General features: G+C 56.1%; 2 protein-coding genes and 1 long non-coding RNA gene across 4 annotated transcripts in view; 2 read left to right on the top strand and 1 right to left on the bottom strand.

Annotated features, from left to right (window-relative positions):
• Window positions 1-4,295, bottom strand: part of WDR81 (WD repeat domain 81) — a 27,034-nt gene extending 22,739 nt beyond the window's left edge. The window contains exon 1 of one of the 2 annotated variants that reach the window (XM_011955995.1): window positions 4,185-4,295. The gene's annotated coding sequence lies outside the window, so the exon portion shown is untranslated. The remainder of the gene's footprint in view (window positions 1-4,184) is intronic. The other variant, XM_011956001.1, reaches the window with a different exon arrangement.
• Window positions 4,296-4,573: 278 nt separating this feature from the next.
• LOC105521698 lies at window positions 4,574-9,320 on the top strand. Its single transcript, XR_001003304.1, has 3 exons — window positions 4,574-4,687; window positions 6,375-6,457; window positions 6,814-9,320. It is a non-coding gene; the product is annotated as an uncharacterized LOC105521698 (long non-coding RNA).
• Window positions 9,321-10,450: 1,130 nt separating this feature from the next.
• Window positions 10,451-13,070, top strand: TLCD2 (TLC domain containing 2). Its single transcript, XM_011955972.1, has 4 exons — window positions 10,451-10,735; window positions 10,912-10,994; window positions 11,225-11,307; window positions 12,618-13,070. The coding sequence occupies exons 1-4, from the start codon at window positions 10,560-10,562 to the stop codon at window positions 13,068-13,070; spliced, it is 795 nt and encodes a 264-aa protein (XP_011811362.1). The 5' UTR covers window positions 10,451-10,559.
• The last annotated feature ends 592 nt before the right edge of the window (window positions 13,071-13,662 follow it).

Raw genomic sequence — 13,662 nt, 5'->3', positions numbered from 1 at the left:
GGCGACAGAGGAAGACTCCTGTCTCAAAAAAAAAAAAAAGGAAGCTCTACCATTTAGTGCACCACCTGCGGACCAGTGTGGCAGGTACTATGCTAGGTGTTTTCTAATTAAATTTGTTTTTCATCTTTTTTCTTTTTTTCCGAGATGCAGTCACATTCTGTCACCTAGGCTGGAGTGCAGTGGCGCTATCTTGGCTCACTGCAACCTCTGCCTCAGCCTCCTGAGTAGCTGGGACCACAGATGTGCACCACCACACCTGGCTAATTTTTTGCATTTTGGGTAGAGCTAGGGTTTCACCATGTTGCCCAGGCTGGTCTCAAACTCCTGAGCTCAAGCAGTCTGCCTGCCTCAGCCTCCCAAAGTGCTACGATTACAGGTGTGAGCCACCTCGCTGGGCCATTTTTTATTTTTTATTTACTTTTTTAAGAGACAGGGTCTTGCCATGTTGCCCAGGCTGGTCTTGAACTCCTGGGCTCATAGTGATCCACCTGCTTTGGCCTCCCAAAGTGCTGGGATTACAGGTATGAGCCACTGTGCCTGGCCAAATTTTGAATTTTTAAAAATTTTTTTTTTTTTTTTTTTTTTTTTTTTTTTTTTTTTTTTTGAGACGGAGTCTCGCTCTGCCGCCCAGGCTGGAGTACAGTGGCCGGATCTCAGCTCACTGCAAGCTCCGTCTCCCGGGTTCACACCATTCTCCTGCCTCAGCCTCCCAAGTAGCTGGGACTACAGGCGCCCGCCACCTCGCCCGGCTAGTTTTCTGTATTTTAGTAGAGACGGGGTTTCACCATGTTAGCCAGGATGGTCTCGATCTCCTGACCTTGTGATCCGCCCGTCTCGGCCTCCCAAAGTGCTGGGATTACAGGCTTGAGCCACCGCGCCCGGCCTAAAAAATTTTTAAATTGTTGAAATCCCTACAACAAACCTTGAATTCCTTATTCACCGTATGTTGTAGATGAGGGGAAATTATCTGTAACAATTTCACAGCTAGTAAGAGCTGGAATTTGAATCTAAGTGTGTCTAACTCAGTAGTTCTCAGCTGGAGGGGATTTTGGCCCCTAGGAGACAGTTGGTAACGTCTGGAGATACTTTTGGCTGTCAAAACTGGGAGCTGGGGGTGGATGAGTGTTGCCACTGACATCTAGGACAGAGGCCAGGGACCACGTAGATGTCCTACTGCGCATCCAGTAGCCCTCCCATAAGAAATTATTCTACTTCAGTGGCCGGGCGCGGTGGCTCAAGCCTGTAATCCCAGCACTTTGGGAGGCCGAGACGGGTGGATCACGAGGTCAGGAGATCGAGACCATCCTGGCTAACACGGTGAAACCCTGTCTCTACTAAAAATTCCAAAAAATTAGCCGGGCGTGGTGGCGGGCGCCTGTAGTCCCAGCTACTCGGGAGGCTGAGGCAGGAGAATGGCGTGAACCCGGGAGGCGGAGCTTGCAGTGAGCTGAGATCCGGCCACTGCACTCCAGCCTGGGCGACAGAGCGAGACTCCGTCTCAAAAAAAAAAAAAAAAAAAGAAATTATTCTACTTCAAATGCCAGTGGGTGCTGAGGTGAAGAAACCCTGGACTCGAAGCCTGTGCTTCTCGCCTTGGGGGTGGGGTCAGTGTTCAGAACAAAATGGAAAAGGGTCACCCCAAGGGCCGTGAGCGGGAAAGGGATGGGATTTCTATGCTCAGGATAATGGAGAAGAAGGGCCGCTGGTGAGGCTTCGTTTTCTTCCACGTTTGGCCAGGGCCCTGCTCAATTTCTCCCTGCCTTGCCAAGTCAGTCTTAGGACTTCACACTAAGCTTGTCCTGGAGTGACTGACTCCCAACTCAGGATCAGGGCAAAATATTTACCTGGGTATTCCTGCAGCACTTCCCAGCCAAAGATGCTGGCTTTTGGGGCCAACGTGTCCCACCTGCAGCCCTTGAGCAATTAGGACCCTTGCTGTGGGGGGTGGCCATGTGGGCAGGGCACTGCTGAAAGCCAAAAATGGGGCGGCCCAGGGACCAGGTGGCAGCTGAGAAGAGTTAGAAGTGGAGTGAATGTGGCAGGGCACAGTGGCTCACACCTGTAATCCCAGCACTTTGGGAGGCTAAGGCAGGTGGATCACCTGAGGTCAGGAGTTCGAGACCAGCCTGGCCAACATGATGAAACCCTATCTCTACTAAAAATACAAAAATTAGCCGGGAATCGTGGTGCGTGCCTGTAGTCCCAGCTACTCGGGAGGCTGAAAGAGGAGAATCGCTTGAACCCGGGAGGTGGAGGTTGCAGTGAGCCAAGATAGTGTCACTGCACTCCAGTCTGGGCAACAGAACGAGACTCCGTCTCCATAATAATAATAATAATAATAATAATAATAATAATAATAATAATAATAATAAATAAATGTGGCAGGGCGCAGTGGCTCACGCCTGTAATCCCAGCACTTTGGGAGGCCGAGACGGGTGGATCACGAGGTCAGGAGATCGAGACCATCCTGGCTAACACGGTGAAACCCTGTCTCTACTAAAAATACAAAAAAAAATTAGCCAGGCGTGGTGGCGGGCGCCTGTAGTCCCAGCTACTCGGGAGACTGAGGCAGGAGAATGGCGTGAACCCGGGAGGTGGAGCTTGCAGTGAGCCGAGATTGCGCCACTGCACTCCAACCTGGGCGACAGAGTGAGACTCTGTCTCTAAATAAATAAATAAATAAATATAATAAGTGGAGTACATGGGCAAAACCAGGAGGATCCCATCAGCAGGCAAGCCTGTCCATGGAGGAACAGGGCAACTTGAGTAGGAAGTAGGGGGCGGCTGGCCTGGGAAGCAGCGTTCTGAACCGCAAGTTTGCTTCCCATAGCCATTCCTCCTCCCCAGGCTTGGTCCTCGGGTTCACTCTACCCTCCCCGGCGCGAGCCACCATTCTGGACCTCCCCAATACTGGCCTCCCCCTAGACCAGGGAGGATCTAGACCAGAGAGTCTGAATTGACTCCGCTAACAGGAAATACCTCTTTCCAAGCCCAGGGCCTCTGAAGAACTAAGGAGTAGAGCGGGGTTCGGGTTGGGGTTGGGGGAGACAGTCTTGGAGTGATGGGGGAAAAGAAAGATCATAGAATCACATCCCTCATGTTCTTTCCTTCACCACCCATGGGGGTGGATGGGGGATGGAGGAGGGTAAGCAAGGAGGAGGATGTGGTAACAGCTGATTCGTCCCCTGAGGTCACACTTTCCAACAATCAGCTGTTACTGGGGCGCAAGGCAGGAAGTTTCCTTAAAGGCGCAATGACCTGAACACGGGCTCAGCATTCTGGAGCTCCAAGGAACCTTATCAATTACCTGATGGAGAGCGTATTTAACAGAGGGAAGGATCTCGCCCTCCAGGCTCGTCTCTCCTGCTCAGTTACTCTCAGCCCTTATTTGGAGCTGAAGGAAAAGGCATGGATTTCAGTCCACACGTTCCTCTTTCTGGGGCTTGCGCGGAGTGATAAGGTGGGGTAGGCTTGCCCCTTTAAAAAAGCCGACCAACAGCTTTTGCCAAGTCATTGGGTTCAGTTCAGTTTTTGCCCATCCCCCGCTCATCTAGGCTCTGATTGGCCCCTGGGGAAGGAGCAGTCTGCTCATTGGTCTCCACCCTCGAAATCTCTTCCCTAAGTAGGCCTGAGTCAGTGAAGAGCTTTGGAGGGCGGGACTGAATGGGGGTTAATCAGAGGATGCGATTGCTGACCATTTGCACTTTGGCATGGCCCATCCCCTAATTTCTGACCAGAAGCCCTCCCTGTACCCTAAGGTGAGGACTGTGCTATGAATCTTTTGTTAGAAAGCTACCTCTTGGGAGACTCTGGGGACTCTTCTGGGACTGGGAAGAGACATCCAAGAAAAAAGCCTCCTCTGGTTAGGAAGTGCCCCCAGGAGGAGTGGGCTGGGTCTCTCCAGTGAAAGCTGGGCTGGGCGAGGTGAGCGTCCTCCCTCCTCCAAAAGCCCTCGAGAGCTCTCCAACGGCAGCCTCTGCACCTCGGGGGCTGATGCTCTGTCCACTCCTGCGCCTTGGTCCGCGCCACCTTTCCTTAAAGAGCTACAGCGTCCCGCCGAGGCCGGCGAGTCAGTTTGGGAGATGTCTAAAAGAAGCACTCATAGCTCCAACAAGGAGGGGCTGTCGCCCTTTAAGGACTTCCCTGGGCCGGATTCCGAGCTCAGTTTAAAAATGCCAACTCACAGAGCGCACTGGGTTCTGGGAAGGAGGGTATCGGGCTGAGAACTACACGGACCAGCGTGCATTGCAAACGCAGACGCCGTGACTTTCGCCTGCTCTTTAGGACTCTCGTTTGACGTAGCGCTTTTCTAAGCGGGTCGCTGACGCGAAGGGCTGGGCCACGCCTTTCCGTCTATTGGCCGGCTTGTGTGTGGGTGGGCGTGGCTTGGTGCAATTCCGCCCGGCAAAAGGGTGATCTCCTTGCCAATCAGAGCCAGGGCGCCTGGAGAGGCGGGACCAGGGCGAGGCCCCGGCGCCCCCGGGTGGGCGTGGCCACGTTGCCCAGCAGTGGGCGGTGATTGGCCCCGGGCGGTGCATTCGCAGCTCGTGCGTCACGACGCCGCCAGCTGATCGGAGCCTGGAGCCGGTGTGTGCTGGGCGCCGAGAAGAGACAGCGCCGCCGGCCGTGGGGAGAGGACGCAGTGATTTGCTCCCCTCTGCGCAGCAACCCCCACACCCAGCACCAGGTGGGTGTGAGCTGGCCACCCGGTCACGCAGCGGGGAGCCGCGGTAACGGGATGGAGGGTGAAAGTGGGGTCCGGGCGGCCACACCCTGCCCTTCCGGGGAGGAGAGAGGGGGCGGCGGGGGCAGGGGCGCGTCGGGAAGAGGGGCCTGGACTGGCCGGGTTAGTGTGTCAGGAGCTCTGAGGAAAGAGTCCGGGACGGGAGTCGTGGCGGAAGGGCTGGCGGAGTGGCGGGGTCGGGGGGAGCCGAGGGGCCGGAGGGCCGGGGGCGGCTCACCCGGCGGCCCCCGGTCTGAGGATACAGGGGTCGGCCATCTAGCTTGGGGAGGTTCTGGACCCCCCCGAGCGGGCGACGGGGAGGTGCTTTGCCTCTGTCGGCGTTCACTGGGTCAGAGCCAGTTCAGCGCCAGTTCAGCGCCCTGGCAGGGAAGGGGTCGCTGGGCGGGCCGGCCCCTCCTCTCGTTCCCTCCAGGGGATGTTATGTAAGGGGGGAGGGGAGAGGAGTAGGGGGCGGCGGTGCCGGGGCCTTATGCAACCCAAAGGTTAGGGTTTCACCGCGGTTGGGCGGGGGAAAGAGGGCAAGAGGAGGGCCTGGAAACTCTAACCCCCCCTCCCCAGACTAACTGGCCGTCTTGGGCCGAGAGAAGGTCACCTCTGCACCTCCCCCCAGCCTGTCCGGTTGTGAGGCCCCTAGCCCAGGCCTGGCCCTGACTGCCTGGGAAGCCGGCTGGCTGGGTGGGGCGCCTGGGTTAGTCATCACTGGGCTCCCTCTCTCCCCACCTCCCGGCCAACTCTTGGCCCCTCCCCATGGCCTCCGGCGAGGCTGTCGCCCCCACCTCCCTCCGGCCCTGGTTCCAGCCTCCAACTCCTTTGGCCGGTCATCCTGGCTGTCAGACTGGGCCAGGAGCCGTCAGAGTGCCAGAGGGTTGATGGAGCAGCTGGTCAGAGGGTCAGTGCCCTGGGCCCACCCCGCCCTGCAGCCAAGGGCACCTGCTTGGCATAGACTCTCAGCAGCTGCTGAGTCCTCTGAGTTGAACAGAGCTATCTCAGAGAGAGGAAGGTCGGACGGAGTTGGACTGGTCACCCAGGGGAAGGAAGATACACAAAGTTCATGCTTCCCAAGAGGGTTTCGGAATTTGAACCGCACCCCGTATCCCCCAATCTTTCTTACCCTCTGTGTATAGAAATTCCAAGGCAAGCCCGCCTTGGCCCCTCAGCCTGGCGTGGGCCATGCCCTTGGACTGAGTGTCAGCGCAGACCCGCCCTCCCCAGCTCACATCCCCCGAGCCTGCCACGCCCCCAGCCCCCTCCCTGGGCCATGCTGCAGGGCCCGGCTTTTCCTGCTGATTCATGCGTTGGAACTGTGGGGGCGGGGCTTAGAACTTGGAACAAAGTTCAGACATGGAGGGGCCGGCAGACAGCCTGGAATTCATACCAGATGTACCCGGAATGCGCAAGCGGAATGCCTGGCATCTGAGAGTCCTGGGGAAGCTGCCCAGCCACCCTGCTCATACCTCCCTCCCCTCCAGCCTGTGGTCCCCTGCCCGCCCCTCACAGCCCCAGCCACCCTGCCCATACCTCCCTCCTCTCCAGCCTGTGGTCCCCTGCCCGCCCCTCACAGCCCCGGGGCCTCTGCTGACCTTCTTTCCAACGCTAGGCCTCCTCCCTTCCTCACTCTTCCCCAATCCAGGCCCCCAGAACTCTCCTTCCAGCTGAACTCCCTGGGAACAAGTCATTTGGGCTGATGCCTGAACTCATATTTCTGGACCTGAGGTACCACACTTCTAGTACCTGTGTGCTGGTGGGGTGTGTCCAGGGTCTCGGGCTCTGCCCTGTCTGAATGCTGAGGAGGCTGGGCCCCCGGGGGCTGCTAGGGCAGGGGTGGGTGAGAGCAGGACTGGGTTTCTCTAGACTCCAGTTCTGGAAAGAAGAGTAAGAGAAGTCTGTTTACAGCTGCCTCTTGCTGCTCACTGAAGCTAACAGCTTCTGCAGGCCCAAGTCAGAGCTACAACCCTTCATTAGAATCTCAAAGGTCTACTGGGGCAGGACCCTGATGGCCAGTGAGTGGGTCAGCATTGCAGCAACATTCCCTGCTCAGATCTTTCCCATTTTCCCTCCCTTTCCCCTAGGAGCCTGTTCCTCTCACACCCTCACCTGGCTGAGCCGCAGTAGTTCTTCAGTGGCAAGCTTTATGTCCTGACCCAGCTAAAGCTGCCAGTTGAAGAACTGTTGCCCTCTGCCCCTGGCTTCGAGGAGGAGGAGGAGCTGCTTTCCCCGTCATCTGGAAGGTGACAGAAACGGGCTGGGAAGGTCCGAACGGCAGGGTTGATGATACGTTTTGGGAAAGCTGGAGAGCCTTTGCCCAGATTGGCCCAGCAAGGAGCGGTTTTAGATTAGAGACACTGGCTGAATTGAGGAATAGAAGGCTCAAACCACCCAAGGTTAGTTGGTCTTTGTGTGACAGTGGGAAGAAGTGGAGAGAACACTCTGTCTCCCCGACTTCCTTCTTGACCCTCCTTCCGTGTCTCTCATTCTTCCCCACTGGCCTTTCCCGATGAGGTCCGAAAATAAGGTCACTCTTCAAGGAAAAGTGACACTAAAACCCGGATGTGAGGAGTCATCCTTCTGCTCTTATTTTTTCCCTGCATTTCCTTAGGCTGGCCCAGACTCTCGATTGCTGGCCACTTACCTGTGTCTGAGACCCTTAGACCTCCTGTCTCAGTTTCTCCACCTGTGAGACGGGCAGCCAGACAGATGAGTGTACATGAGGGAGTCAGAAGCCCACTTAGTCGACTCAGAACCTGGGCTCTCCCGCCGCTGTGGGTGGGAACACAACACCTTTTCACATAAGCTGTTGTCCCTCCCCCATCCCGGACACCATCACCCAGGAGCTGGGCGGGGTAATGGGAAGCTGGAGGAGGGGGTTAGAGTTAGACCAATGCAAGGAGCTAGTAAGAGCTCGCCTCTCCACGATGTCCCCCCATGCAAGGGTGGCCCAAGGCCTCCCCTGACATCCAAAGCAGGACAGCAGCCCCTTGGTGGGATTCTAACTGCCGCTGCCCTGTTTCTTGCCTCACTTTGCTTTCCAATGTGGTATGTGATCCCCAGCTCAGGCCTGTGCAGACAGGAAATTCTCCCCTGCAGCAAGCAGGGGAGGTGGGTTGTGGGATGTGACCTCCTTCTGGATGTCAGGCAGTGTAAACCTGCCCCCTCCAGCCCTGATCCATTCTCACCCAGCGGCTACAGTAAGCTGTCTGTTCGATTTGGTGGGAGGAGATGTGCAGGGAGCTGTATCTTATCCTCCGCTTGTGAAAAACTCAAGGATGTGGAGAAGAGTAGACTCTGGAACCCTGCCCTTCTGCAGCCAAGCTGAGTGGGACAGTGGTAGAGAGGAGGGCATAGACGCATAGGCTGCAACAAAGGTCACTCTGTTCCTGGACACTGCCTCCGTCCTTTCTTCTTCTTGCTTCACTGGCCACAGCGTCTCCCTCCAGCCCTCACATGTGCCTCTGCCATCTTCACCCATCATGGAGCAGAGGTGAGGAAAGGGAGCCTGGGAATGCGCAGACCAGTGAAGGACCAGGCCTGGAGAGCACAGGGTCCTACCTGGGCGTCCAACAGAGGAGCCCGTAAAGGCCAGGAGCACCCCGAAAGGAGGGAGGACAGCCAGCCTCCATCGACGGCAAGCCTCCAGCCCTCTCCTCTGATCACCATTTCTCTCCAGGCTTTCTGCCTCCAAGATGTGGCACCATAGTGCAATGCCCTGTGGCTTCACCGCCCTACTTCCACCTCTGCCCAGCCTGTAATGTTTATGTAAGCAGCCTCAAGGACCAAAAGCCATCTGCGAAAGGACATACACAGGAAATTCATAAAAGAAATCGGAATGGATAAAAACCGTGAAAAAAATGTATGCTTCATTAGTAATTAAAGAAAGGCAAATAGAGCCGAAAGCATTTTTCCCTTAGCAAACCATAACAGAAAAAAATAAGACCCAATATTGGCAAAGAGACTACTGAAATGACATTGCCATACATTGCGCGTGGGAGTATACATCGTATACATCGGTGCAGGCTTCCTGGATGGCAGTTGGGTAATATGTGTCATGTAGCCTAAAAGCTCCACGTCCTTTGACCTATGAATTCTATCTTTGGGAATTTATCCTAAGAAAATAATTAAGAATTTAGTTAGTGATAAGATGTTCATCCCAGCTTTGCAATGGAGAAAAATGGGAAGCAATGGGTTGGTTGGGAATTCATTCCTTTTCTGCTGTAATGAAAGTTTGCAGTAGGGGATTTTGTCTGAGGAAATGATTGTATCTCCATCCAGATGGTGGGGTACTGCACAGACATTAAAAGTCATGTAAAAGAACATCTGACTGAAAGAAAAATACTTGAATATTAAAAGGTTGTAAAAATAGTGCATGTTATGTGATCTCAATTTTGTCTTTTAAAGTTTGGGTGTATACTTGTATACGCAGAGCAGATAAAAAAGACGGAAGGCATGCTAAAAAATGTTTAGTGGTTATCTTTGGATGGTGGAACAAAGTCACTGAAATTTTCATCTTTAGTTTTTCTGTAATTTCCAAATTTTCTACATTAATTGTGTATTACTGTCCTATAATAAATATAATTTAAGAGATTGGTGTTATTATTTAAACCTTTGGAGAAGTGGGGGTAGAAGAATGAAGGGAAGACCTCAGCTTTTTGGTGAGAAGGTTTGGTTGGGACGCCTCTTCGTTTATGAACTTAATTCTTTGAAGTAGCTGGAATCCTTCCTCTCAGCCTGCAGGAAACAGCTCTGAATTGCTGACTGTCTGCCAGCTGAAGAGGTGTGGAGTGGAGTAAGGTGGAAGGCAAGCAGTGCAAACCTGGGGCTCTTCAGGTGGTGGGTGAGGGGCTGGGGGAGGCTTTTCCTCTTAAGGCTGGAGGGTTCTAGAATCCTAACAGCCCTGCTACTGAGAGCAGGACAGGTCTGTTTTTGTCTTCTGACTCTGTCCCAGCCTTGAAGGGAGCCTGTGTTACGTTTCCTTGCCCTTGGATTGTTAGATACTCTACCCACCCAACAGGTACCAGGCCCTTGGGGAAGGGGGGTGGTTTTCAAGATCGGGGGCCAGCGATTCCCTTTTGTCTCGTCTTCCTAATGAGGCTCCTCTGTAGGGCTAAAAACAATGCTGGGGGTCAGGGCGGGGCCCAGTGCGTCGCTTCTCCAACATGGGGGCTCCTGGGGGTTGTGGAGGCGGGGAGCAGAACTGCTGGAATTACAGGTTTTCTGGGATATGTTAAAGGCCTGGAAAACTCAGGAGGCAGAAGGGGTGGCTCCAAGAAAGTGGGGCGCCCCCTCCCCACCATGGACGCTGAGAGGGAAGTGGGGGCGGCGGCCAGACTTGGGCAGGCACGTGTGGGCTGCGCTGGCCTCTGCCTTCCAGGGTGTGGCGGTGGGTGGTGGTGACGCTCAGTAGGTGAAAGGCGCGGGAGCCGGGAGGAGGAGGTCAAGGTTCGTGGGCGGGGCCCGGGAGTGTCAGGTGAGGTTAGACTGGAGACCCAGGTCTGCAACTCCAGCGCTTCAGGACGCCTGGAGCTGGGGAGGACCCCCGAGCTCCAGGTTCCGGAGCCCCCGAACCGCTCCCCTGGCTGGGGTGGGACGCGATCGGTGGCCAAGGCTCCGGGGGTGGTGGCCCCGCGGGTGCTCCAATCACCGTGCAGCCGAGGGACGGGGCGTGGACCAGCGGGGAAAAGTTCCTGCCGATCTCCAAGGCGGGGCGGGGAGGGGAGCCGGGGGCCCAGCCCTGCAGGGAAGTGGGTGCCAGTCCCGGCCGAGAGCGCGGGCACCGAGCGGACAGACCTGGACCCTCCGCCCCCCCAACCGCCGCCGGGCCATGGCGCCCCCGGGCCTCCTGGTGGCCGGCGCCTCCTTCCTCGCGTTCCGAGGGCTGCACTGGGGTCTGCGGCGGCTGCCCACGCCGGAATTGGCCGCTCGGGACCGCTGGCAGTGGCGGAACCTCTGCGTCTCCCTGGCGCACAGCCTGCTTTCGGGGGCCGGGGCGCTGCTCGGGTGCGGGCTTGGGAGTTCGAAGCGCACCGGGCGAGGGCGAGGGGTGGGAGGCTGAGGCCGGGAGACCCAGCGGGCGTCTCCAGAGCTGAGACTGGGGTGGGGGCGCGGACAGAGAGAGCGGGGTCAGGGCCTGGAGAGGCTAACCATGCCCCTCCCTTCCCCCTCCACACCCCCAGCCTGTCACTGTACCCTCAGATGGCCGCCGACCCCATCCATGGCCACCCGCGCTGGGCCCTGGTGCTGGTGGCTGTGTCTGTGGGTAAGTCTGCAGGGAAGGCTGGGCCGGTGGGGCGACGGGGGTGCGGGGGGCACCTTCTGCTGTCCTTCGAGGTCCATTCCCCTCCCCCATGGGGGTTAAACGTTCCTGAAGCTTTTACCAAGGGAAACCTAAGAACTGGGAGAGGGGCGGGGCGGGGAGGGGGGAGCTAGAAATCCTCTCTAAGCTGCCCAGGCTCTGGAGCAGCCTAACCCCTACCCCCATGCCCACAGGTTACTTCGTGGCAGACGGAGCTGACCTGCTGTGGAACCAGACCTTGGGCAAGACCTGGGATCTTCTCTGTCATCATTTGGTGGTGAGACTCTGAGGGGAGAAGCCAGACAGGAGGGGAGGAGGGGAGCCCTGTCCAGCCTGAGCCTCCCAGTCTCTCCTCGTTCTTCTTTTTTTTGAGACGGAGTCTCACTCTGTCACACAATTTGGAGTCCAGTGGTTCGGCCTCGGCTCACTGCAACCTTCGCCTCCTGGGTTCAAGCAATTCTCCCTCAGCCTCCCACGTAGCTGGGATTACAGGCACCCACCACCACACCCAAGTAATTTTTATATTTTTAGTAAAGATGGGGTTTCTCTATGTTGGCCAGGCTGGTCTCGAAATTCTGACCTCAGGTGATCCGCCCACTTCGGCCTCCCAAAGTGATGGGGTTACAGGGGTGAGTCACCGCCCCCTGCCCTCTCTTCATTTTTCTGTCCTATCATTTTCCACAGAGTCTCTGCCCCCAGCTGGTGCTTGGCTCCCCAGTCTTAGGCTGAGTTAGGGGGAGGAGGTGGCTGCTGGCCAGAGCTGGGGAGTCCAGACATCCACCATCCAAGGGTACCCACCATGCCAGGACACCCACCATGCCAGGGTACCCACCATACAAGGGCACCCACCATGCCAGGGCACCCACCATACAAGGGCACCTACCATGCCAGGGCACCCACCATGTGAGCCTAAGGAGTTCGGGTCCCCCCACAGGTGTGCAGTTGATCACGGAAATGTGGAATATGGAGCTTTTCTGAGAAAGGGGTGCCCTAGAATAGGGTGTGGGTATGCAGTATGAAAGCCCTAGGCCTGGTGTGGTGGCTCACGCCTGTAATCCCAGAACTTTGGGAGGCCGAGGCAGGTGGATCACGAGGTCAGGAGATTGAGACCATCCTGACTAATACAGTGCAACCTTGTCTCTACTAAAAATACAAAAATTAGCTGGGTGCGGTGGCGCACGCCTGTAGTCCCAGCTACTCGGGAAGCTGAGGCAGGAGAATCTCTTGAACCAGGGAAGCGGAGGTTGCAGTGAGCCAAGATCACGCCACTGCACTCCAGCCTGGTGACAGCGTGAGACTCTGTCTCAAAAAAAAAAAAAAAAAAAAGAATGAAAAAAAAGCCCAGGAATGGGAAGTTAAAGGGGTGTTAGGGGATGAGACAGCCCCTCCCTGGGCCAATCCTGGCTTCATCTATGGAAGGGGTGTTTCAAGGCTGCTCAGGGCCCCAGGATAAAGGTAAAAGCATAAAGGTCAGGTGTTTGGGGAGTCCCACAGAATGCATGGAAGTCTCTCTTAAGGCCTGGGTTATTGGGACATGATGGCTGGCAGGTCATGGGCGGTCCTCTGACCTGTGACCCGGGCTCCCAGGTGGTGAGCTGCCTCAGCACCGCTGTTCTGTCTGGCCACTACGTGGGCTTCTCCATGGTGTCCCTGCTCCTGGAGTTGAACTCTGCCTGCTTGCACCTGCGGAAGCTGCTGTTGCTCTCTCGCCAAGCCCCATCCCTGGCCTTCAGTGTGACCAGCTGGGCCTCCTTGGCCACCCTGGCCCTCTTCCGCCTGGTCCCGCTAGGGTGGATGAGTCTGTGGCTATTCCGGCAGCGCCACCAGGTTCCTCTTGCTCTGGTCACCCTGGGGGGAATTGGGCTGGTGACTGTGGGCGTCATGAGCATCATATTGGGGATCCGCATTCTGGTCAATGATGTCCTGCAGTCTCGACCCCATCCACCCAGCCCCGGGCACGAGAAAACCAGGGGTACCAGGACACGTCGTGACGATGGACCTGTCACCAGGTACAATTCCACCGTCAGCCTGAAAGACTAGAGAGAAGCCATGGGTCCCTCGCTGGGGGAGGTAGGGCCAAGACAAGAAGATGAGGGTCTTCCATGCACAGTCCCCCATCGGGGTGAGGGCCAGACTGGCTCATCAGCATCTCAGTTTCTCTTCCAGCTAACTTACATCCCTTCCCCTTGCTAGGATCTAAGAAGAAATGCTGATGTTGGATGGGTGGGAACCTGGGTTTCTGTTCACTGAAATCCGTCATCAGATGAGTGCCCTTTCCAGCAAATAAACTCAGGAAGTACAGCCAGATCTATCAGTAAAGGGTGGCAGGAGGCATGCACCTGGAAGAAACTGCCAGTGGAGACAGAAGCTCTTGCTTTAACCCAGGGACATATCGGGGAAGGTGAAGTCCCACTAGGATCAGAGAGATCTGGTATGGGGCGAGTAGGGACAGAGAAAAGAGATCTCACCTATAACCAAATTCTGGCAGGGGGAGGAAGGTAGAGGAGTTGCTATCTGTACCAGCAGAGATGGACATGGTAGTCGCCAAGAGACAGAACCTGGGCCACAGCAATTGTTGCTGATATTTCTGGTTCTCAAAGCCACACTCCTGTTTTTCTTTCTTTCTTTCTTT

The sequence above is a fragment of the Colobus angolensis genome, unplaced genomic scaffold, assembly GCF_000951035.1.
Source record: "Colobus angolensis palliatus isolate OR3802 unplaced genomic scaffold, Cang.pa_1.0 Scaffold110, whole genome shotgun sequence".
NCBI lineage: Eukaryota > Metazoa > Chordata > Mammalia > Primates > Cercopithecidae > Colobus > Colobus angolensis.
This window is presented reverse-complemented; position numbering and strand designations above follow the sequence as displayed.

What these genes read in the sequence shown, in the direction of transcription:
- TLCD2 (XM_011955972.1), top strand. Translation starts at nt 10,560, where the DNA reads ATGGCGCCCCCGGGCCTCCTGGTGGCCGGCGCCTCCTTCCTCGCGTTC. An exon ending in GGGGCCGGGGCGCTGCTCGG is followed by an intron (nt 10,736 to 10,911) that starts GTGCGGGCTTGG and finishes CCACACCCCCAG; the next exon opens with CCTGTCACTGTACCCTCAGA. An exon ending in GCTGGTGGCTGTGTCTGTGG is followed by an intron (nt 10,995 to 11,224) that starts GTAAGTCTGCAG and finishes CCATGCCCACAG; the next exon opens with GTTACTTCGTGGCAGACGGA.